We start from the raw sequence: 23822 nt of genomic DNA, 5'->3' as shown, positions 1-23822 counted from the left end.
GCCCCCATGTCCTCAGGACAGGGAAAAGGGCAGGTTCTATGGCATTCTTGCTCCTTTCCCCCTCACACTTCCTTTTGTTAACTATCCTACAGCCACCATCTCTCACAGATTCTGTGTGAGCCAAGGATCCCGTTCCAGCCCAGGCTTCTGGAGTGAGGAAAGGTATTTCTCACAGCTGGGGTGACTGACACAAAAACAAGTGTCTTGCACCAGTCACTATGAGTCAGCAAGCCCAGATGAGAGGTTTCAGATGTCCTCTCCTATTACACTGGAGACTTTCACCTCCAGCACTGGACTCAAGTGCCTGCCAACACTTAAAATCCTTCTTTTGCCTCTGTCATTTCATATTCAAAACCAGTTTCAGACTGGAGTCACTCAGCAACTGTCTCATTCTCCAGACCAATAGGGAGAGAAGTGCTAAATTTTGGCTCTTCCCAGCCTCTTCAGAACTTTCTGGAAATGTGACTTGCCACCCTGTTCCTTGGATGTGAGATATTTCAAATAAGCAATATGGCTGGCTGCAAAACCTGCCATATCCGTGTCTTTAGAAGCAGCTGGGGTCCTGTGAAAAGAACTGAACTGAGCTAATCCCCTGTGTCAGTCACAACCTGTGGCTCAGCCACAAACCCTCAGCCCAGGACCGCGGTACCTCGGAGCCGTCGGCGTTGAAGTGATCCAGCGCCTGCTTTCGGATCTCCCCCTTGATCGAGCCGTCCAAGCGCTGCAAAAACCAACAGCAGTGATCAAAGAGAGAAGGTGAAGGAGCCCTGAGGCACTGCTGCACCCAAGTGCTGTCAGCCCTACTGTTGTCAGCCCCCCTTTGCTGCCTGCGGTGTTTAATTGTTAAAAATAGCCACCAATTAAAAATAACTGCACAGCCTCAGCTGTGTCACAAGGGCTGGGGGATGCTCAGGAGCAGGGTGACACCGCAGCTCCCGTTACAGCCAGGCTCTGTGCTCACTGTCCTCAGGCTTTTTCACATGACACAGCCCAGAGCAGGGGCCTGGCAGAGGAGCTTTGCAGAGATGGGGTCACATCTCTGTTCCATCCCACCCAGTAAGTGCCACCCGTACTCCCAGCCTCCAGCCTCTGGGGAACCCAGTGACTCCCACTGCTCAAGCTCCCTCCACTTTTTTCCACACTTTCAAGGGGATCCCACTGTTTTCCATGCTGATGTTTCTCACCTGAAAAGGGTAGTGTTTGATAGTCAGGTACTCTGCCAAGATGTCCAGCATCCTCACCATCTGGGAGAAGATCAACACTCTGTTGCCTCTCTCCCGCAGCCTGGTCAGCAGTTTGTCCAAGAGAATCAGCTTTCCACTGCTTCTGATCAAAGACTGAAGAAATAACCATCATTTCCGATCTCACCCTTATGTACATCACACAGAGACCTGCACAGGCCTGCTCCTTTCAGGGTCATTCATCTCTGGTACATCTCTAATCTAATCATCTGGATTTATACAGCAGAGCCCACACACACAATGAATCACACGAGACAGATCCTACACTGCCCACAACTCCTGCTCCAGAAGACCATAAAATATTGCCTACAGTAGATGTGGAGGGCTGGGGGTTCAAATGGCTTAGCTGTGAGAACTATTTTTGCAGAAGAAGCCACAGAAGATAAAGCTTCACCAGATACTATTTTGTTGGGAAGACAAAAGAATGGAATTTAAGGAAAAAAGGAGGTGACCAAGGACACCACTCACCTGCAGGGTCTCAAGGCCATTCTCTCTCTCATTTTCCTCGGGAGGTTTGATAAGGTAGCAATGGTTGCAGCACTTTTTCAATTCCATTACAATATTCAGGAAACCAGATGTGCTTCCCCTTGTTCCCTTTGAAAGAGCTTTGTAGTTTCTTGTCAAAATCCACCTGCAGGCAGGAAAATTAAAGTCCAGATCATTACTTGGTGCAGAGTGGAGCCTTGGAGGAACAAAACCTTCAGGAATAGCGCATTCAGGCATCAGTCTACTTCCCTCCCTCCATCTCTCTGACAGGATGCTCTTTCCTCTCTAAAAACTCTGACCTGACTTTCCTATTAATATTATCACTGTTTAATATTGAACAGCATCCCAACTTTGTGCATACTGTCACTCCCCCAGTGACACAACCTCTATCTTGCAAAACTGACCAGTTGAACTGTATCACTCTACATCTTCCAGAAGGAAAGATATCAACTCCCCTACCTCATATTCCTGCTGGGAAGCTCCAGGTACTACAGGTGATGGTGTCTCATTGCACTCTGAAGGCCACAGTATGCACAGAATACTGGAACACATTGCCAAGGCCCACAGAAAGATGTGCCCATTTCTACTGGATCTCCCAGTACCTCATTCAGTGACTCACTTGTAGTACTGCTTCTGCAGAGCAGACATTTCCACCCGGAGGATCTGCTCCACTTTGGCTGGCAAAGATTTCTCCACGTCCTTCTTCACCCTGCGCAGCAGGAATGGCTCCAGGACTTTGTGAAGGCTCTGGTAGCCATTCTCTCTGCCTTTCCCGTGATCCTCCTCAAAATCCTCCCAGAACTCAAACCTGGCAACACAAAGGAGGAGAAGGGAGGTGTCAGAATACCTCTTGTCTTATGGCACCAAACAACATCTTGGATACACTCCTGCTGCACCCAAGACAGGAGACCAGCAGTTTAATGGAAACACAGTGGAAAATAACAGATTCACTCTGCTCTGGTTAACTGAAGGGATTGCTGGCAAAGGTAGAAGATCTCTGGGCTTAGACACCTTCCTAACATCTTATATTTGAGCTCCACACTCAGGAGGTGTGTGTGGAGCACCTCTGCACTCCCAGGACCCAAAATCCCATGTTTCCCACTATTTCACTCTGTTGGCATTTACCTGGCAGCAGTTTCTGAACTTTCCACGGTGCCTCCCCCAGGCACGGCTTTGACAACTGGACTGTTTTACCCTGCTCTGAAGGCTCTTCTGGGATTATTGCTTCCTCTGACAGCTCCTTTGAAATGTGGAGATCCGCTCTCCTTCACTTGGGAAACCTCAAGCCTCTCCTTCACTCTTTCTGTGATCCAACAAAAATAATCTGGGGGAGACAGCTCTTCTTGCATCAAACATAATTTCAGTGAGCTTTGGGGCATACCTGCCTTAACTTTAGAGATGCCCATAGCTCATTTTATTGTAAAGGAAACAAAACATTTGTTACACTGTGGACACACAATCAGCCAGACGGCACCCCCAGAGCTGCCATGAAATGGTTGGCAGAGGCGCCTGAACCACAGTGTACTGGAAACCTCAGAAATGGCTGAACTGATTGCTTAAAACAAGTTTAGCTTTTTAGAGATGGCTGGAAGACAGCAGACAGATTTGAAAGGCATGTATCAGGTTTCCCCATTCAGTTTGCTGCCAGAAATACTCCTCGTGTTAGTTATTTAACCTTTGATTTTCCCCACTAATGTCTGTTCTCCTATCATTGCTGTCACACCACTGAGTTTAATTCAGGGATTTCTGCCATTCTGCACTCCCTTGAGCCTATTTAACAGACAAGAATGGAACAGAGACATTCCTTGGAAGGCCTGAAAGGAGACTCACTTCTCTGGCATGATGAAGTGCAGCAGGGACCAGAGCTCCTTGAGTGAGTTTTGAAGTGGGGTGCCAGTGATCAGCAGCCTGTGGTTGGACTTGAAATCAATCAAGGTTTTGTACAGCAAGGAGTCATCATTCTTCAACCGATGGGCTTCGTCCACGCCAAGAAAGGCCCAGTTAATGCTTCCCAAAACAGTCTGGAGGAAGAGAAGGAAATAACACATGCACTGAGGAGATGCTGGGTCAGACAGGCCCCATCACCTTGCACATGTGTGTCTCTCCAAGGCAGGAAAACCCTGTAGTCTGTGCTGCCCTGGGTGTCCTGACCCAGTCTTGCGGCTGCACCCTCACTGGATTTTCTTGCTAACAAAATCTGGGGACCAGGGTCCCTTCCCAGAAAGGAAAAGGTGAAAATTATCCATGCTGTATCTCATTACACCTGCAGCAAGTACACCTATCCTAATCCTCCTTTGCTTTACCCAGAAAGCAGAGTCCTTCCCCAGCTCTTTATTCCCCCCTTGGGGCTCTGGGTAGCACCAGTCCCACTGGAGCAAGAACAGGAGAGCAGATGAACAAGCCTAAAAAGTTCAGGTAATTCAAGTTTTGATTTTTTTTTTTTTTTAAGCTTTCAGTTTTCTGCTAGGACTCTGACTGGGCTGATCAGTACTTCCTAAGCAGACAGATTTCTTGTAGATGTAAAAATGTAAATATTGTTAACACTGTAGCCAGAGATTCAGTGTAATGTTTTGTCCTCTTAACAAGCCTAAATTAAACCAGGTAAAAATCCAGGTACTGCTGGATCCTGACAGATGTCTTACATGTAAAAAGAATAGCCTAACTGTGCAGTACAAGAGTGAAGACACTGTAAAATGTGTCCCACATTTCCACATTTGCTTGCATTACTGGGAAGGAAAAGCAAATAGTGGCTATAGTCCATCATCACAGAGGGAAGAGGTGAAACCCACTAGCTGAGAACTGGCTTTCTCCTTTGAAAATGAGAAAAAGTCTAAATAAAAACATTCTTGGAGTAATGACTCACCTTATCCTTCAGGAGGATCTCGTAAGTTGTGATAAGTGCATTGAATTTCAATCTTTTAGACTGAGAATGGATCCACTCATATTCACGTATCTGTGAGGGAAGACAAAAGTTAACTTGAACACATGCTATCAAAAGGAAAGAGCTAACAATTGTTATTTTAGTGTGGCTGTAAGCCACACACTCCAACCAAGTCCAAACCCCTGTTGTTCCAAGGTGTCATTTGATGAGCTCAAGGTGCCCAAGGAACAATTTGTTTTAGTGCACACATGGTTTGACTGCCCTTGCACAGGTAATAAAATAAGGTTAACTTGCTGTTGTGACTTTAATGAACACATCACTCCACTGCAGACACCACTGGAGTCCCAACACTTGTGTGTCCCATTGTCTGAACAATTCCAAACACTTTTACACTGCATGTTTCACTCAGATCAGTACTGGCTCCAGACTCTGAGAGAAGCCAGTGCTCCTGCACTCACTCCAAGAGGCAAAATAAAGCAGAAAACTCCCTGCAGCAGGGAGTTGCACCCACACACCCATCTCCAGCTGCCTGCAGTGCTGCCAGCATTATCCACCAGCCGCTCCAGCTGTGTCACACACATCACACACAAGCTGCTGCTCTGCACCCAGTGCTTCTCCCTGAGCCCTCACCCTTTGCTCTCTGATTACACACCATGTTCCTGCTCATGAGGTCTCCAATGTAAACCACCACGTTTATCTCGGGTGCCCACACTTCAAACTCCCTCTGCCAGGAGGTGAGGGTGGACAGGGGCACGACCACCAGGAAAGGGCCATACAGCTGGTGCTGATGGAACAGGTATGACAGGAATGATATTGTCTGAATGGTCTTGCCCAGACCCATTTCATCAGCCAGGATCACGCTGTTGTTCCTGAGAAAGAGGAGCACAAACAAAAAAATGCTGTCTGAGTGCATGTTTCTGCCACTGCTGATTGACTGTGCTCCACATGAACAGCAATCCACAACAAGGACAGAGAGGGGCAGTGCAAAAACAGTTATTTGAACAATTTCAAGTGGATCCCAGAGACAGCCAGACTGAACATGGCACAATAATGTGCAAAAATGAACTATGATGACTCTCAACTGGAGGAAAACCGGCAAAGGCAGAGAGGGGAATCAGTGGCCTAATTTTAGAAGGACATCTCTCAAAGACTTCAATGAGTAAATAAGCACACTAAGTCAGAAAACATTTTTCCCATTAAGTCAATGGAAATCTAGGGCTTATATGTACCAGGCTCAGCCAAATCCACCATGTGAACAGGCCCAGACAGGGAAAATGCTTTTTGTTTTCACACAAGGTTTTTTTAAGATCATGCTTTAGGTAGTTCCTGCTTGCAGTGTCTGCAATGCAGCTGGGCATGGTAACATTTGAAATCCTCCGAGCTGCAGAAGGAGGGTGGGTAAAGACCTCACTTGAAATGGAGGTGTGCCAAATCCTTCAGGAACAAAAAAGCCACAGGATGAACATGACAGGCTGTGCACATACTTGCACCAGGAGTGAGCGAGCCAGTTGAGGCCCTCCAGCTGGTAATCCCTCAGCTCCAGGTTCTCCCCGCCGATGTACGAGGGCTGCTTCTTCAAGGCAACAAACCTCGGCCTCTGCTTCAACACCTGGAAGAGATGCTGCCATAAGTCCACTGAAGAGAAAGACAGAACTCTGAAAGGCTGAAAATTGAGCAAAGAAATCTATGAATTCGGCAAAGAGTGTGTATCTCTTCACTGATTCAAGTGAAGAGAACTTCACCTCCATCTACATTTTCCTAGCCTGTGCTTGTGTCTGCATTTCTTGTGATTTGCCTGCTGCCCTGTGGTTTATGATCAGGGCTCTGAGACCCCCAGGAGTGTAGTAAGCTGCACAAATACACAGGAGTCAGAACAAGCTCCACTTCCTTCTTTGTCCTCTTTTGCTTTTTCCCCCATTATTTCTGTCCCTCTCCTTCATTGTATCAGCATCTTGCAGGCTTCCTATTTTCCCAGGTGTGCTGTTTTTTCATCCAAATTATATTAAAACTGCTGCAGCTCCTTCTGAGGAGGAAGCATTTTGCAAGGATTAATTAAGCCTCCCACTCCCCAGGGGGACATAACGTTCTCACTGTGCACAGAGTAAATGAAACTCAAAGGGGTTCACATCTCTGCTTGAAGTACAATACAAGAACAGCAAACAACACTTCAAATGCAGGTGGGAGGATGGGAAAATGTTCCCTGACATTTATCCTGACAAAACTTCATGTTCCCACTGCTTGCATCTTCCCCCAGCCTGGAGGAACCCAGCAATGGAGAGAAGCCAGCAAACCTTGCAGTCACGGGTGGGAATTGTCTTGGAGTTGTTCCTGCTGTTGAAGCTGTCAATGCAGTGCTGAAATTTCTTGCTGATCAGAGCCTCATCTTCCCAGCTGCACTCAGCATAGGGCAGCCCCATCCACTTGCACAGGTATTCGGGGTCATTCGAGGATGATTTGCGACTGTTTGCTGTAAAATATGCAAAAAAGCCCAAACCTCAGCACCTGTAGCTGAGCAGCTGAACCACAAGCATGGTTCACAGGCTGAACTGCCCAGACAACCACAAAACAGGTCTTGGCTCAGAGCAAAACTGTAGAGAGACCAAAAAAAATGTGCCTTTACCTGGGAAATCTGAATGTCCTGTGGCAGACTTGCTGGTCTTCACAGCTGTGTTTGGAGAGAGAAGGGAAGGGAGGGTTGGAATGCTGACAGCCAGCAGAGGGAGCAGGGCAGGCCATCACTGCCTCACTCCCACGTTTTTACAGGAATTGTATTGGAAATAGGTTACATAGCTCTCCAAGCCAATTCCCAAAGCAGCTGGGTGCTGGCACCTCTGACTGACACGACTGTGATATTATCAAAGTGCTCAGTAAGTTCTGGTTTTATTTTTATTAATTAATCATGAAAATCTCACCCCTGAGCTGCCTTGCAGCCTAACCACATCCTCAACCACACCATGAAAAGTGGACCTTACAAAAGCCAGGCCCATGCTGCTGCTTTGGAAACAAATATCTCACATCCAAAGGGTTGAAGATAAAGAAACTCAGTAGCAACAATTTCAGCAACCTGTTGGAAACTAGTGTGTCATCCCATACTCCAGGCAAGGAGAGTCACTGATTTGTATTGCTTGTAAATACTAATCTGTAAATCTAGATTTCTACTGTCCAAATTTCTAAATATCACACAGTGAAATACAGTAAACACCACGGGGTTTTCTTCAGGGATACTGGAGGACAGGGGAGAAGAGAGAGCTGCACACTCATTCTGCTGTCATATGGAATAAAGTTCCCATTCCTAGTTCACATCTTTATCAAAGTCTTGGCTCTACTTACCTATTACCCTCTCCACTATTTGATACTGCTTGTTTAGCTCTGAAGCCAGCTCTTGTTGGCAGTTGAAATATTCTACATCTTCAGGTGATACTTTGCCCAGCCTGGATACAAAATAATTCAAAACAAAACAAAAAACCACTATGTTTCTGTTATAGTGCTCATGGATGTTGCATATAGAAAATCTACTTTCCTATATGGTTCTGTCATTCAAAACAAGGGGCAAATTACTGTTATATGACGTGTTTCTTAAATTTCCTAAAATAGTAAATTATTACTGAGAAGCAAATGTCACAGATGTTCAGATTGTGTCCCTGTTAAATGCTGCCTTATTCTGATGCAAGAATCAGTCTCAAAACAGGAACCAGATAGAGATGGAAGCTGCTACTCCAGCTTTAGCACTTTGGAAAGACATTGCAGCTCCCCTTATAGCTCCTGGGAAGCTGAACATAAACTGATGCAAAAACTTGCACACAGAGAAGCCCATAGTTAACAAGGGTTTAAAAGTTGGCAAGCAGCTCCTGGGCCAGGTCAGTCTGTGCACCATTATTGGATGTCAGCCTTCCCAATTCTTAAGCCTAGGAAGTGGCAATAGTGTGGATTTCATGCCTTGTCCTCTCCATTTCCCAGCCATCCACTCCACAGATATAATTTCTGTGTGGGAGGACATTCCTCAATAGGCAAAGAGAGACCAGAGTGCACATGAAACACACTTTCTAAGAAGAAATCATTTTCAGTCACGGCTCCTCAAACCTCTGGCTAAAACCAATTTGCCCAAGGCCAAATCACTGTGTGAAGTGAAGCCTACCATTGCTTGATCTCCTCCTCTTTTTTCTTGAAGTTTTCTAGCTTTTTCAGGCCCTTCACTTTCTGCTGCTGCAAGGACTCCTCGCTCTCCCACGTGCTGTGGATGTATGACCAGCCCTTCCATTTGATCAGGTACTGAACCTCCCCCTCGTCCTTCTCAGGGTCGAAGTCGGCGCTGGGGTTGCCGTTGGCCTCGGTCACGTACACTGTGGTGGAAGCTCCAATGGCTGCAGGAGAAACACCACAGGAACCCTTCTTACCCACCACTGACATCAACTGCATTACAGCAGAAAGTTACTCTTCTAATACATCTTTTGTGGGAGCACAAAGAACATCCAAAAGATTCTGCAAACCTATAAGGCAGGCACACAAAAGTTCTCCATGCAACAGAATCTTTTAAAATCTGTCATAAGTAGCTTTTCTTTAAGTATAATTCAAAGGCCTCTTGAAAGTGTCCACAACCATTCAGTTTTACAAAAATACTTTTGTAAGGCTTTGAGAAGAAAACATTGGCTTTACTTTCATTATGGCTTTGTCAATTGAGGCTATGAAAACTGACTCTCCTAGATCTGTTTCATATTTCAAAGCAGAGAAAAGCAGGAATTGCAGAACAATGGCTGCGTCTTTAAAATGTGCACAGGCTAAATGAAAGCTGCCGAGCACATAAACTCTAGAGATTTTTAGGATTTTAAATATTATATGTTACAAAAGCTCTTACATATTACAAGATGTAAATAAGAGGCATGCAGGAAAAGATGAAAAGCACTGAAACAATCCTTGGCCCCACTTTAAAGCTGCAAAAGCATTGCACCAGTTCAAGAGAAATAAAGGCTTCTTCCAGAGCCACGCACCTCCCTTTTTTCCAAGCCTGATATCCAAGACTTTCTCAATAGTTTCACTGTTGTCTTGTTGTTCATCAGCTCCTTCCCCAGTCATCTCTATCAGGTCATCAGAATCCGTCTCAAAATCGTCATCCTCTTTGTAGCTGAGTAAGATCAAAAACAAACTGATATAAAACCCTTGACTCTTCCCACCAACCAAGAATGGCTCAGACTGGAGCACCTTCTCCAGCATTTGTGCTGTGGTTCAGTGCATGTTCAACACACACATATATTAAGTCATCCATGCAGTATTTTTCCCCAAGACACTCAGCTACACTTTACCAGACTAATCCTCTATCTTGCCTATATAGTTTTTCTGACCATGGCCAACATCAGATGATTCATAAGGTGGAACAATCCCTGCAGCAGAGGCAAGGCCATAACACAGAAAGTCCCCACTACTGAAGGAAAGATTATTCTGTGGAGGCTGCAGAGCATCAAAAGGCTGCATGGGTGCCTAGGAACTACACTTCTCATCTTTGGTGAATGTTTAACCACCACAAAATATAATTTGGATGGCTCTTTGCAAGTTCCTTATTGGGTCTGCCTGAAAGGTGAGATGGTACATTGGGGAATGGATAAATCTTTACTCCACCCTGGCTCAACACACTGTCCCAAGGCAATACCTGTCAGCCACTCTCAGACAGTTGGTCCAGTCCAGCACAGCTGCTTCCTTTTGCTCATTTTCATCTATTATTTGCAATTATTAATCTCATCTGAGAGTACTTTAGAAATATTATGCACACCTCCTCACATGTCTCTTAGGAGGGACTGGTAAACATTCCCTCTTTCACAAATGGCAAAATGAAGTAAACCCCAGATGTGCCCAGCAGGAACCTGTCAGAAGAGCCACACCTCAGCCACAGGGCTCTCTGCAGGACACACAGGGCCTCCAGTGCCCCCCTTCTCCAGCCAGATCTCACCCCAAGCAACCCCACACTTCTTCACACCTGACATTTTTGGCTGCTCTTCGCCGGGTTTGTCTCTTGGGGGTCTCATCGTCTTCGTCATCATCGTCATCTTCAGATGAGTCTGGTTTCTTCCTCTTCCCACGCTGGATTTTGTGGGGCTTTTTAACACCAGTTTTGGCCACTGTTCTAAAATAAGAGTTAACAAAGCCATAATACAGCATGGTTTATGTAAACATCCACTCTAATAAAGCTTTAAGGAAGCACGGATCTCAAATATTAGACTCCTAAGAGATTTAATCTGCTCCAACTATCATGAAAACCGTTCTAGTGCTCACTGGAGCATGAGATGGGGAGATGAGGGAGTAACTAGGCCCTAGGTCACAAACAAAGGTAATACTGCACAAAAAATTCACTAGTGACAAATAGGGATTTCCTCTCCACCCAGCACAGGCAGAAAAAGAGACTGAACCAACCATTCCTTACCTCCTCTGGACAGGTCTTCTTGCTTTAATTTTCTTCGGTTCAGGCTCACTCTCTCCACTGGTGCCTTGCTCCCCTCCATCTTCATCCTCTTCTCCAGCAGAGACCTCTCTTTTCCATTTAATTCTATAGTCAGAAATGTAGGTCACAAAGGACAACAATATTTCTACACAAATACTTGTCTGAACAAACCATCAGGACCATAATTACAGGAAAAAAAGTTCAAAATTCTATCCTTGGCTGTTCAGTGCAATGCAGGAGAGATGCGGTGTTGTGATTCTCTGGTTTTAAGAGGTGGGGGGGTCTCAGTCACCTGGGGCTTTGTTCACACAGTGGCAGGATTGCCTTGAGTGAGAGCAACTCTTACCACATGTGCTGGTGGCAGAGCTGTACTGCTCAAACCTGGCTCGGCAAGGGCTTTGATTGATGATTTTTTTCTTTCTCTACTTGTGCATTTTTGAGATTGGCTGGAAGGATTTGAAGAGAAGTGCTCACTGTCACTGAGCATGAGCCACAACGTGCAGAGTTACATGAGCTCCTTGGAGCCCAGAAAATGGAACAAGTCTCCTGCCGTGGAAATTCTCCTGCCAATTCAAGTTTCCAAGTGTGAAGCCAAGTCACATTGTACATTAGTGGAAGGAAGCACGTTCTCTGGGGACAGCGAGGAAAAAAGCTGCAGCTCCAAAATGCCTTTTGGAGGAGCCTTTCCTCCCTCCTAGAGGAGGGTCCACAAGGATCACTGCCCTTGCCCAGGAGAGGTCCATGCTACCACAGTCCTCCCTGTGCTTTATCACCTTCCCTCCTGCACTGAGGGGTGCAACTAAATGAAGAGTTAAAAAACAAGACGCAGGAGAAAGCAAGCAGGATGATGTGGCTCTGTTCAGATTTTCTCCACCAGGCAGCTCATAGTTCCACTTTAGTGTAGGGAAAAACTAGAAAGTACTTACTAGATGGGAAAAGGCAATAAAATATGACTGTAAGTGAACTCAAGTTATGGTGCTTAGGCACCATAAGTATTCTTTATGGAAGTTCTCTTGTTTTAACAGAAGATTATAAAAGAGGATAATAATTCAGGATTTTATTCTCTGTTATCAAAAAGGTGGGGAGAGAAGAGATTAAACCGTTTTAAGTGTTGCTGAAGGAGAATCAGTAATCTGATGGAAAAGTGAAAGACTAACAACAGAAAATGAACCTGACTCATTCAGATTCCACCACAGACACAGCAGGAACATACAAATAAATGTCGGAAAATTGCATTCATCTATAGATTCATATTCATACTTCAATTTTAGCAATACAAAGTATTACTAAAATATTTATTTTACAAGCTCACCATGCTGACAAGTCCTATCAAACAATCCAATGCACTACTGTTCTGAGAAATAAACCAAAGCATCACCTCTCAAAACCCTTTCCTTAGAAACTTACTTTCTTTTCAACTGCTTCTGGCGTCTTCTTTTTGGGCTCTCATTTTCAGATTCGCTACTTGCCTTTAATTGAAAAGAAAGAAAATCAAGTTGTAGGCTTCACTGTGGACTGGCTCCTCAAGGATGCAAGTGAAACACGTGCTCATGGGCTGAGCCAGGGTCCTTTCCCTGCAGCCTGAAGGACACTGGAGCAGAGCAGCTGCCTCCCAGCACAGCCACCTCAGCTGCTCAGTCCCACTGCTCTGCTCTCAGTGTGAAGAGGAAAACCCTGCAGGAAGCCTGGAGAGCTCTACAACATCACCTGTCTTGAAGTCCCTGAGCTCAGGACCCACCAGCATCAACCCCCAGTGCCAAACAGACATCATAGAAGACCTGCAGTGTGTGCAGCACCCCAGGGATTGCAAACCCACGGGTGAATTTATCCCAACAATTACATTATGATCTCTGCCTTCACTGCACAAATTTTCTACAAAGAATGAAATAAAAATACTGTCATAAAAAGGTAATATTATTATCAAAAGTATCCTTGTCTTGCTGTTGGGTTTTTTCCTCCCACAGCAAGTCACCAAGGACCTTACTGGGTCAGAGCTGTGTTCTGTGGCTTTCCTTCCTCCTAGTTCTACAGTCTCCACCAGTGAAGTCTCTTTGGCTAAATATATCTAGAGCTATTCTAACTATTCGCTGTACTATTTTAAAAGTGGGCGTCACAAATTCCCACAGACCAAGATAGCTAAAATAACTTCTTTATGCTGGTTGTACACAACCCCATTTTCATAAAAACTAGTCAAGCATGAAAACAGATCACCACACAGATAACATGACTTCTCCTTAGCCTCCCCCAGAAAACGCAAATAGGCAGGGACAAAACTGAAGAAACCCATGTGAGATTTCTAAAGAAGTATTAAAATGACAGAAGCAGCCTTCAAATTGCTTGCTCTACACACTTACTGGAAATATTCCATTTCTAGCTGCTCTTTTGCCACAATATTCAGCTTTAGCTCCAGGCACTGTCTGCACATCACTATGGGTACCACATTTTGCATCTCCTGACAACCCCACTGCTCTCCTGGACAGAACTCACACAGCTATGCACACAAGGACCTTGTGGAATGGTGTGAGCTGCAAAATGCATCCTTCATTCCCATTTTCCAGCTTTCCTTCCACCCATCAAAACTTCTGTCTCACTTGCATCAGTGTATCCACTAAAATGCACTAAAATACCAGATGCTATGTTTGACCATGAGCTTTCCTGGATTTGGTGTCAGACTGCCATGTGGCACAATAACAGTTTTTTGCACCATATCTTACTACAAACACGTGTCCATCCACCTGTTTCACAGCCCTGCATGAAAACCCCATCTCATTTGCCAACCACGAAGCAAGTGCCTGGCAAACACCACAGAGAGCCTTGCAACACAAGCCAAACATTCCACAGGTTTCAGTTTTGACACACAAAATTTAAAAGTCCTCAGATTTTCTTTTCTCTTTTAATCTCTTATCCACTTTCTGAAACTTTTTCATTCCCGTTGGCCATGATTTTAACAGCTGCCCCTCAGTGCATGTTTACTTTTGCTGTCTTTTGACAAGCCACAAGTAAAGAGAGGTGGATTTCTCTTCTGCTCTGCGTCAGAGATCACACTGGGAGAAAACCAAATACAACACTTAGTTCTTTGAAATGAACTCCACTTCTGTGCCAAAATCCCATTTTCCAAGTTTCTAGTGTCCATTTTCCCAGTGCTGTACTCTCCCCCTGCTCTGTCACTGTCTCTACAAAACTGATGATTATCTCTAAATGACTTGACTTTTCCTCCCCTCTTCCACCTTGAAAAACGTAACTTGTGATTGCAGCTCAGCCACCTTCTCTTACAGATTTCAAAAACAGCATTGTCTGTTTTGGATGCTTGTCAAGCCCAGCTCTATCTCCTCTGACACAACCAGTCCCCAGCTTGAGTCATCTGCCTGCCTTGTGCTCCCACATCCTCCCCATCCCAGTATGGAGTCCTCAGCCTCTCCCCCCACTCCCTCGTGTCTCCTGGTGGCAAATTCCTTGTTTAAGGAAGCACAGAGGACTACCAGAGAGTCAGGGTATGCCAGGTCCAGAGCATGCACCTGAGGCCGTCTGCCTACCACCATCGTCAGGAAATCGTTGGGAAATCACATGAAACTTGAATTTTTGTATTGTCACCTCCCCAGATGACACGAGCTAGACTGGCAAAGTCCATCCCCAGTCCCAGAGGGATTTTTGTCAGTCCAGCACAAGATGCTGGGGTCACACTGCTCACTCCAGAGCCCAAGTGCCAGTGCTAGAATCAGGCTGCCCTGCTGGGGTGCTGCTGCTGTGGCCAAGAGGAAAGACAAGCCTGGCTCCCCCTTATCAAAATGTGCCCAACTTATTCCTGCACCACTGCTTCAAGCTGGACTAGGATCTGGCCTCTTACAATTTCCTCATCTGCACCTGAAGGGATCAGTCTTCCTTCTCCATGCCTCACTGACTCCTCCTATCAATTCTTTCCCTCTCCCAGCACATAAAGTTCACACACTTTTACCAGTTTAATTGCACTGTATTCTGCCATGGAGCAACAGAACAAACATACTGATGCTGCACATGTAGCACCAAGCAGAGCAACACAGAGCAATTCAAAGTTCTGCTCCTATAGATTATCCAGGAGTGTCCTTGTCACTAGCCCAGGCTGGCAGAAAGGGAGATTCCAGGCCACTGGAGAGGAGGTCCAGGTGAGCCTCTGGAGCTCACATCAGGAGAGATAATGACTTGTTTAAACAGAGCCAAAAGTATTTTAGACTAAAGTCAAAGTGAGGATTTGCTCATTTCAGGCTTAACAGAGGACAAATCTAGTGCTCCAGAAAAGCTGGAGAATCTCAGCTCACCAGGTTAGTTTTATGTTTGCTAAACTTCTCTTTTCCAGTCAGACCAGTAGTGTTTGAATTTTCAGTAAATACATAAGGCAGAGCATTGACCAAAATGCAAATGAGCAATTTTTTTTTTCGAATAAGAAAGCCAGCTGTATTTTTAGAACACACTGGTGCGTGACTTGTGGCTTCCCTCTGACAGAAAAAAATACACTGACATTTGTCACCAAATTCAATCTGAAACTATTATTTTTATAGTAGAAAGATTGTGTCTGGTTGGGGCACACTTATTTCTCAGCTGGCCCAGAATCACAGAATCATGGAATGATAAAAAGGTTTGGGTTGGAAGGGAGCTTAAAGATCATTCTGTTCCAACCCCCTGCCATGGGCAGGGACACCTTCCACTAGACCAGGTTGCTCAGAGCCCCAACCAACCTGGCCTTGGGCACTTCCAGGGTGGGGCAGCCACAGCTTCTCTGGACACTCTGTGCCAGTGTCTCACCACCCTCACAGGGAAGTATTTCCTTTATATATCTAACCTAAATCTCCCCCATTTCAATTTAAAAATACTCTGAAAGGCACCTGGTTCTGCATGCCTCACATCTCCTGGTTGAAACCTGAAGCTGAATTTATTAACTGCAGAGAAAATAACTGGGGAAGTAGTGTTTTTACTAAAAATCTCACACGTTCTCTTGTTCCTGGAGACAGCTCTGGGCCTCTGAGCAGATCTGTGCTCCTATGCAAAGCTGCACTTTCATTTCCCCAGTGGCTCAGCCTGGATATTGACCACGAGGTATCACCCTCCCTGATCGCACCTCAGACACCTACACAACGAGCCCAGAAATCCTCAGAAGGTAACCATGTCTAACACACAAATAACCCTACCCAGAGTGCTGCTCTCAGAGGACACAGCAGGGCCCCAGAGCCTGAATCAGCTCCACCTCTGTGCCATCTCCCCCACACAGGTGAGTCAGGGGCAGCGCAGGGAGCTGCCATGGCTCATCCATCCTTGCTCTGGTCTCTGAGCCTGCCACACTGTCTGCACCATGCTCTTTGCTAATCTGCAGAGAAGCATTAGGGAAGAAGGCAATTACAAGCCCCCAGACACTGTGCTGGAAGTCCTAAGCAGTGGGTGGGTCACTGGAGACAGGATTAACCCTGTGAAGGCAAAAAGCATCTTCAGACGTGCCTTGGGTTTCTGCCTCCTCCAGCAGTAGCAAGGAGTGCTCAGCACCACACAAGCTTGAGCTGTGCCATTCCCTCGCTCTTGGTGTTTTCCAAGAGCAAGACTTTCCGTCTCCTCCTGCTCTCTGCGAGGCCCCTGCACTGTGCTCCTGACATGTCACACCCTCCAACAGACTCTGCTGCAGATGGGAGCTGCCCTGTGGGGACCAGTCAGTGTTGCTTTGGGGAGAGAGGGGTGAGGGCATACTCCAATTATTCTCATTTCAGCTGTTTCACAGAAGTTGCAGTGATTGTCATTTGGAGGACCTTTGGGGTTGTTTTTTTTTTGTTTTTTACAATATTTTGTGGTATAGCAAAGTTTTTGCATCTCAGATTTTTTTTTTTTTTAATTTTACCTTAAGTAGTAGGAAATAAAGATATTGAAAAAGAAAACAACATTTGCAAAACCACGTAATATTGTAAAACAAAAAAAGCAGGGACTTACCTGGGCCCCTAAGAGGGCAGGGGGGTGTGCAGCGGAGCTCTGGGGTGGGTGTGAGGTCGCCGGCACAGTGCATGCCGGGCCATCGCACAGAGGGGCGGCCGGCCAGCCCAGCCTCTGCCAACTTGAAAAGGAAAACAAAAGCTCCGTCAATGGTGCACCCCGAGCCCCTTCCTGACCTCTGCTCTGCGGGACAGCCAGCACAGGAGTCTGGGGGCAGCTGGTGGCACTGGGGTGCCACCAAGGCTCAGCAGTAACACACCAGAGCAAGGAGCTGGAGACCTCCGCGTGTCCCCCAGAGCATCCGAACGCACATCTTGGTGGCAAAGCACAAACAGCCCGAGTCAGAGAGCACCACTGGACCCCTGCTCTGCTCAAAGTCTGCTGCTTATCTTCAGATTCCCAGCCTGAAGCCCCAAACTCTCCACAGATGCCTCTTTCTGGTTCTCCTTCCTCTCTGCTATAGCTACTTAACCTTCCTAAAAACCTGTACATGAAATGCTCCATGTAGAAAACCTATCAGATGCAAATGAAGTTGGAACCTAATTTCTACAACTTCAGAAAAAAAAACAACAGTGTTCTGAAACAGTAACAATTAAAAGTTTTGGCTGCCAGGCTCTCACCACTGTCACCTTCAGCTGAAGCATAAAAGACTCCCCAGTGTTCAACCAAAGAAAGTGATGGGTCATAAAGCTGCACACACACAAATGCATTTATTAGTGGGATCCATTCCAGGATGGGCAATAATGACTGTTTTGTTGCTATGAGGTGTTTCAGGGAACTTTCCTTTATTCCTGGTTGGATTTGTGTTGCATTTTGGTCTCGTTCTGTTTTTAATTACACAGATTCCTCTCCAGGATGGTCCTACAGCAGAGCAGGACTTGCATTACGCCCCGTTCCAGCAATCAGATCAGTGCACGCAGATCTCAGCGCAGGCAGTGTCCTGCTAACTCCAGAGGTCTCAGGCCAAGGATCCAGCTGCAGGAGGGACCTCAACTGTGAGCTCCAACATCCATGCACCAAACTGGGACTTAGTGTTTACAAGGCAATGCAGTTGACATCTCCCTTTCCTCTTTGGGCTTGGTTGGTTTTATATGTTCGATAATCCCTCATCCTTTTTTTTTTTCCTTACCTCATCTTTTATATTAAATCGTGACGGTTCTTGTCTGCTTCGGTTTGACCTCCTAACCCCATAAACATCAGGATATTCTTCCCACATCTGCAAAATAAACAGACCATCAGAAGGCCTGCTTCACCCCAATTATTTTTGACACTTTAGAGAAGTTTGATGGTGGCTTAAGAAAATATAAAACAAAAACCATTAGGGAATTAGCAACCAGCAGATGGACAGTTTAAAAAACTGGCTGAAATGGATTATTATTATTTTGGGATGTTTGACACCTCTCTAAAGCAGCATTTGTTTATCTCAGTGTTATCTTTACAGTGGTCCATCTTTCCACTGAGGTACAAATCACTCTCCAGCTCTCTCCGGCTGAAGGACAGAGTGTTGAGGTAACCAGCCCTCTGCAGCACTGGTGCCAAACGAATGGAGGCAATACCTTCAACATGCAATGAGCAGACCTACGAACTCAACAGGGCACTTCTCTGTTACTAACAGCTTCCAGCATAATTCCTTTCCTGGTGGAAAGCCCCACCAGCTGCCTGGAGACATGGCCAGCTGCAGCTTCAAAGGTGAGTTCTGTGGCCCAGTCTGGATGGCAAATGGAGTAAGATGCCCTGTCATTTGGCAAGGCAAGGCAGTGGCCACTGGCTCTTCTCTCAAATGCACTGATGGGAATGTGGTCTGGCAGCACAGGACACGTGGATTTGCAGAGGTGACTGCTGGCAATGGTTGTGCTCTTTGCTGTAAAAGGAAACCCTCACCAGTCCAACACACTGTGTATAAGAGCATGCAATTGTTCTTGTGAATGGGCAGGAGAAGGGGACACAAAAACAGATGCCCTGAGGGGGATGAATGCAGAGCTGTGTTGGTAACACAGGACACAAGAGTTACAGGGCAGACACAAACCACCACCATGCCCCTCAAATTCCTACACCAGCAATTCCTCTCGCCCTCAGCAGAGCTCTTAGTTCTCTACATATTTTCATTTCCTTCTGATTCTCTCTCCCTCCAATCCTCAAATATCTCTGCAAGCCATTGGCAGAGCAAGGAAATCAAACTACGCTGCCAGGTGCAGCAGTGATGGGATTGAAAGCATGATGGATACAAGGCTGCAGCCCTGGAATTTTTCTGCCTTTGTTAAAGGACTAATGAGAAAACGGACAGACTGTGAAAGTGTATATCTTATTGGGCATGCAAGTACTGAGGAACATTCTCATGAAAGAATAAACCCTCAAATTTAATGCTCCCCAAACCATTTGAAGAACTTGTCTTTTCCTCTATTAAATGGCATGGGTTTTGAATGTGGGAGCAACTTCCATGATAAATCTTAATAGCACCTAACACAGATTAACCTCGCCTTCATGGGTGGATCTAGACAAATACCAAACAAACAATAATATAATAATTAATTGCATTGGTTATTCAAGAGGAAGAGGTATCAACACGCCTAGGTCAGACCTAGCTAAGGAAGACATCCATTAACAGAGAAATTAAGGAAGGGAGAGGCTTTCTTATTAGAGGGTGTCCTGACCTTTTCATGTTTCACCCGTGGTAATTACCACCCTGTGTATATGCACTCCCTCACAGAATAATGTTAACATTTGTTAGAGACATGCTCTTAGAATCCTTCAGAGGGAGAGAAGATTTCCTTTGGTGCCCACTTATCAACAATAGACCATAGATTTTAATACAGTGTGACCACAACTGCCTTATATACTCATCCTCCCTTGCCAGTCCGAACACTGGAGGATTTAACCACTACCTAAGCCAGCAGCCTGGAGCTTTGTGGGAGGCAGAAGGTCGTAACAAAATCCTTCTCTTCTCCCTGGCATGTCTGTGGGGAGCACAGGCTGGAAGCACTGTCCTTCCTCCTTATCTTTTACACAAATAGCACCTTTTCCATAAAACTGACTCTCAGGAGCAAGCTGTGTCCAGTGCAACCCATGGCTAAGAACAACAGGATGGTTACACACCACAAACAAACAAACAAGCTGACCTAACCAGAATTTTCTCCTTCCAAGTGAACTCAGCTCACTGAGTTCCTGTCTCCAAATGGTATTTGGGCTCTTCTTTCTCACCTCACACTTCCCTGTGTTCGTCAGATGCCTCCATCCCTCATGTAAAGCAGGTACCTGAGGTGCAGCTTCTGCCTGGGGTGTGCAGAGGGATACCATGAGCAGTAACACCTACAATCCCCTTTCCTGCTGGACAGCAAGTGGAGGGAAAACCTGACTATCTGAGGGGTATTGCTAGGGAGGAGCTGGGAAGGTGCAGGGAAAAAAAAAAAAAAAAAACACAACAAAGAAGTACTGTCCTGTTCTGGACTTAATTATGGAAGTTTGTTTTTTTTTTTAATGCTTTTTTGAGAGGAAGAGTGATGTAAAAAAAAACAAAGTGGTTCAGACTTCAAATCCTAGACAAACTTCAAACTCTCTTCCTGAGTATCATATGGGGAGGCTTTACTGCTTCTGAGGAGAGACAGGATAGAGGAGTGGAAAGACAGAGGGAGAAGATGAAATGACAGGATCATGTACTGATGACAGGCACTTGCCCCTCATTCGCACCAGTCAGCCCTGTCACCATCTACTGGGTGCCCCAGGGGTTGTTCCACAAATACAGCAGCTCCTGCTCTCAAGGGTGACAGCAGCAAGGCTCCTGCACACGGACCAAACAGCCCCTGGGGACACTGGAGGTCAGAGGCTGTTTGGTCCACCTGCAAAGTGGCCAGGAAGTTGGGCACAGCTTCATGAAGTCCTGCTGTCTGACCTTCCGTGGTGGGTGCAGGAGTAATGTGTCCATGCAGAGCAGCAGGGGTAATACCTTTTTAACATCTGCTATCCTTTCCTTCTTAGAGGCTGGCTTTTCTTTGGTTTCAGGAGGGGTCTGCTGGGATTTGGAACCCGTTGATTCACTTTCGGATTCAGACTGACTCTCAGAGGACTCGGAGCTGCTGTTTGACTCGCTGCCCTGCTCACTTTCAGACTGGCTTGCAGAGTCAGAGCCAGAGGCTTCTTCGGATGCCGAGTGACTAATGGTAGAGAAAGAAGAGGTTACATTTTAACTGCACTGACACAGCTGTGAAGTACGCAGGGAGCAAACCTGAGACACATCCGAGCCACAACAACAGGTTTGGAAAAGCCTGAATGCATGTGTGGACCCTGCAAGCCCAGACACCCCACACTGGCATTCTGCAGCAGAGGCAATTCCTTCCCAGGACTGGCAGTGAACACTGGTGAGAGTGCAGCCCCAAAAATCCCTGCCCAGGATGTCCTGCTCATCACCAGAACAAAAGCAGTGGTGGCAGGTGGGGAGAAGATCAGCAGTACCAGCAGCACAGGTTCTGCTGCGAGGCTCTGGATGTCCTGGAGCAGGGCAGATAAGGCACAGTGGGAGCTGCAGCATCCGGAGATCATCCTGCTACATCAAAGATGAGGAATTGCTCCAGCACGGCTCTCCTCCGCATCCCAGTGTGGCCAATGGTTCAAAATAAATCTGATATCCGCTTTCTGGAAGAGGCCAGTATCAAAAGCACTATACCCATAACACTGTGAGTGATGTTAAATATAATGTTTTTTGCAAAAATAATTAATTCAGCAACAGGGCAGAAGAAAAAAGCTTATATGGGCTTGTGGCTGGGGCTCCTGTTTAAAGGACTATACCAGTGCTGTGCAGACTGAATTTCTCAAGCCAGTAATGGGAGAGCAGAATACTAAGTGTAGTTCCCCCATTTTAATTTTTTTTTACTATCTGTATATAAAAATGAGTTAACACCCAGTGTATCCCCTTAAATAAAAGCTCCTCAACAAAACAATGAGAGGCCAAACTATTTTAGGTGACCAAAATATTCAAATACCTTTGACCAATCACTCCCAACATATATATTTTTTTTATTTGAAGAGCCAAAAAAGCAAACTGAAATCTCAGTACACCTTACAACACGTGCACTGGCAAGGCAGCATTCAAACCCCAAAAAGACAGTGATGATGCCACAGACTTCCAGAACAAGGAGCACTCCTTTCCCAGTCAGCTTTCTGCTGTCAGATGTGATATTTAAGGATTCACTTAGGTAGAACACTATGAAAGAAGAGCCAGGAAAAACTTTGCAGAGAGATTAAACAGAATTTTTAATTTCTTTTTTTCTACTTTTGTACAAAAGTGACAAGGCACACAGGAGGCTTTGCTCAGATTTCACGACTCAAGGGAGAAACAACACAAAAAAAAAAAAAAAAAAAAAAGTGCACATGCACATTCACACCCGCCGCCGCAGGGGTTACCGTGAGGGGATCACGCAGGAGCCATCCCGGCACCAGCCCCGCTCCGTGGCTGTGGCCGGGCAGCGGGCAGGGGGCAGCACCCGCGCGCCCTCAGGCGCCGCCGCCATTTCGCGGCCGCCCCTCCGCCGCCATCTTGCGACCGCGGGGCTGTGCCCGGTCCCTGGGATGGATCCCGGATGGATCCTGGGATGGATCCCGGATGGATCCTGGGATGGATCCCTGGCACTGCCCCGGGGAAGGGGTACCGTGGGGAGCGCGGCCCTCCGAGCCTGAGGGGACACAAACGGAGCCTTCCGCGAGGAGAGGGGACAGCCATCGCCCGTGGCTGCTGTTTCACTGTGCCAGCCTGGGTTTGAGGGAATGGGGTTATCACACTGCAGGGCTGGAAATTCAAGTTGAAGCACGGCCATCCCAGTCCCTGCTGCCTGTCCCTGTCCGTGGATGGAGGCTATCCACGAGAACCAAAGGCGCAGCCCCACGCGCGGTGTCCCGCTGCACCCCTCGTTGTGCAGGCTCTACAGGAGAGTCCCCCTTGTCCACCACAGCCGTGACCTGTGGCGGTGCCAGCTGCTCCTGGAATGGCACGCCAGCCGCTCTGGGGACAGATGGTGCCCATGGGCAGGGCTCAGCAGGGCACCATCCCACGGGCCTCCACAAAGGAATGGGATCTGGGCATCCAAACCTCTGCTGGCACAACAGTGAGTGGCAGCATCAGGCTCTGCTTGAGGCATGCTGGCGTCCCGTGACAGAGGAAGAGGAAGACAGTTTTTTCTTCAATCAGATTTCTGAGCAATAGCTGGAAGGAATTTTAACAGCCCAGGCAAGGCTGAGGCCACACAGCTCTTACAGTATTTGTTTAGAGGCAGAACAGTAATTAGTGTCCTCCCACTCTGGAGCTCTTTGTTCCTCAAAGCCTTAAGCTTTATTTCAAGGACACAGGGACACAGGCTCTCTGCACATCAAGAGCCATAATTCATGTGCTTTATCCACAACATTGTCTGAACACTATAATTCTTTTTTTCAGGCTGTGAACTGTGTCATCTGAAAAGAGGGAGACTTCTCTGGTGACAGACACATCTGTATGTGCAGGTATTTGCCTGCACACCTGCTTCCCCTACTAAAGAAACAAACAGATGAGAAGGGGTTATATCCTTTTGAAGGCTGTTGCAAATAACTCTTTTTTTTTTATGAACAATCTGTTATTGAGGTAAAATATGTGTTTGTCTTCTTTTCCATGTTGATCAGATAAAAAAAAATATCAGAAAGGCCTATTTTCATAAAAGAATCCTTTTTAACTGTCATTGGGACAATCAGAAAGCATTTCTAACTGCCAACAGAATATAATGTATTAGCAACATCAGATGTCAAATCAGGCCTAGCACTGTATATACCTGGAGACCTAAGTCCTCTTTTCAGAAGTTATTTTTGGAATTTGTCCTGGTTTAACGCC

The 23822-nt window shown here is 46.3% G+C and overlaps 1 protein-coding gene across 5 annotated transcripts in view; it reads right to left on the bottom strand.

Moving 5' to 3' along the window:
* The window catches only part of CHD2 (chromodomain helicase DNA binding protein 2), a 70927-nt gene that overhangs the window by 20315 nt on the left and 26790 nt on the right, over positions 1-23822 (bottom strand). For 4 of the 5 annotated variants that reach the window (XM_021530330.2, XM_077785926.1, XM_021530331.3 and 1 more), the window contains 18 exons: positions 20919-21126; positions 18108-18194; positions 12443-12504; positions 11018-11140; positions 10574-10720; positions 9594-9727; positions 8744-8969; positions 7939-8039; positions 7229-7273; positions 6900-7075; positions 6093-6217; positions 5261-5477; positions 4591-4680; positions 3558-3748; positions 2347-2535; positions 1710-1872; positions 1185-1337; positions 650-721 (listed from right to left, as the gene is read on the bottom strand). In XM_021530330.2, coding sequence (XP_021386005.1) covers positions 650-721; positions 1185-1337; positions 1710-1872; positions 2347-2535; positions 3558-3748; positions 4591-4680; positions 5261-5477; positions 6093-6217; positions 6900-7075; positions 7229-7273; positions 7939-8039; positions 8744-8969; positions 9594-9727; positions 10574-10720; positions 11018-11140; positions 12443-12504; positions 18108-18194; positions 20919-21126 — 2509 coding nt within the window. Of the gene's footprint in view, positions 1-649; positions 722-1184; positions 1338-1709; positions 1873-2346; positions 2536-3557; positions 3749-4590; positions 4681-5260; positions 5478-6092; positions 6218-6899; positions 7076-7228; positions 7274-7938; positions 8040-8743; positions 8970-9593; positions 9728-10478; positions 10552-10573; positions 10721-11017; positions 11141-12442; positions 12505-18107; positions 18195-20918; positions 21127-23822 lie in introns of those variants that run through there. The other variant, XM_031505701.2, reaches the window with a different exon arrangement.

Source organism: Lonchura striata, chromosome 11 (assembly GCF_046129695.1).
Source record: "Lonchura striata isolate bLonStr1 chromosome 11, bLonStr1.mat, whole genome shotgun sequence".
In the NCBI taxonomy this organism is placed as follows: Eukaryota; Metazoa; Chordata; class Aves; order Passeriformes; family Estrildidae; genus Lonchura; species Lonchura striata.
This window is presented reverse-complemented; position numbering and strand designations above follow the sequence as displayed.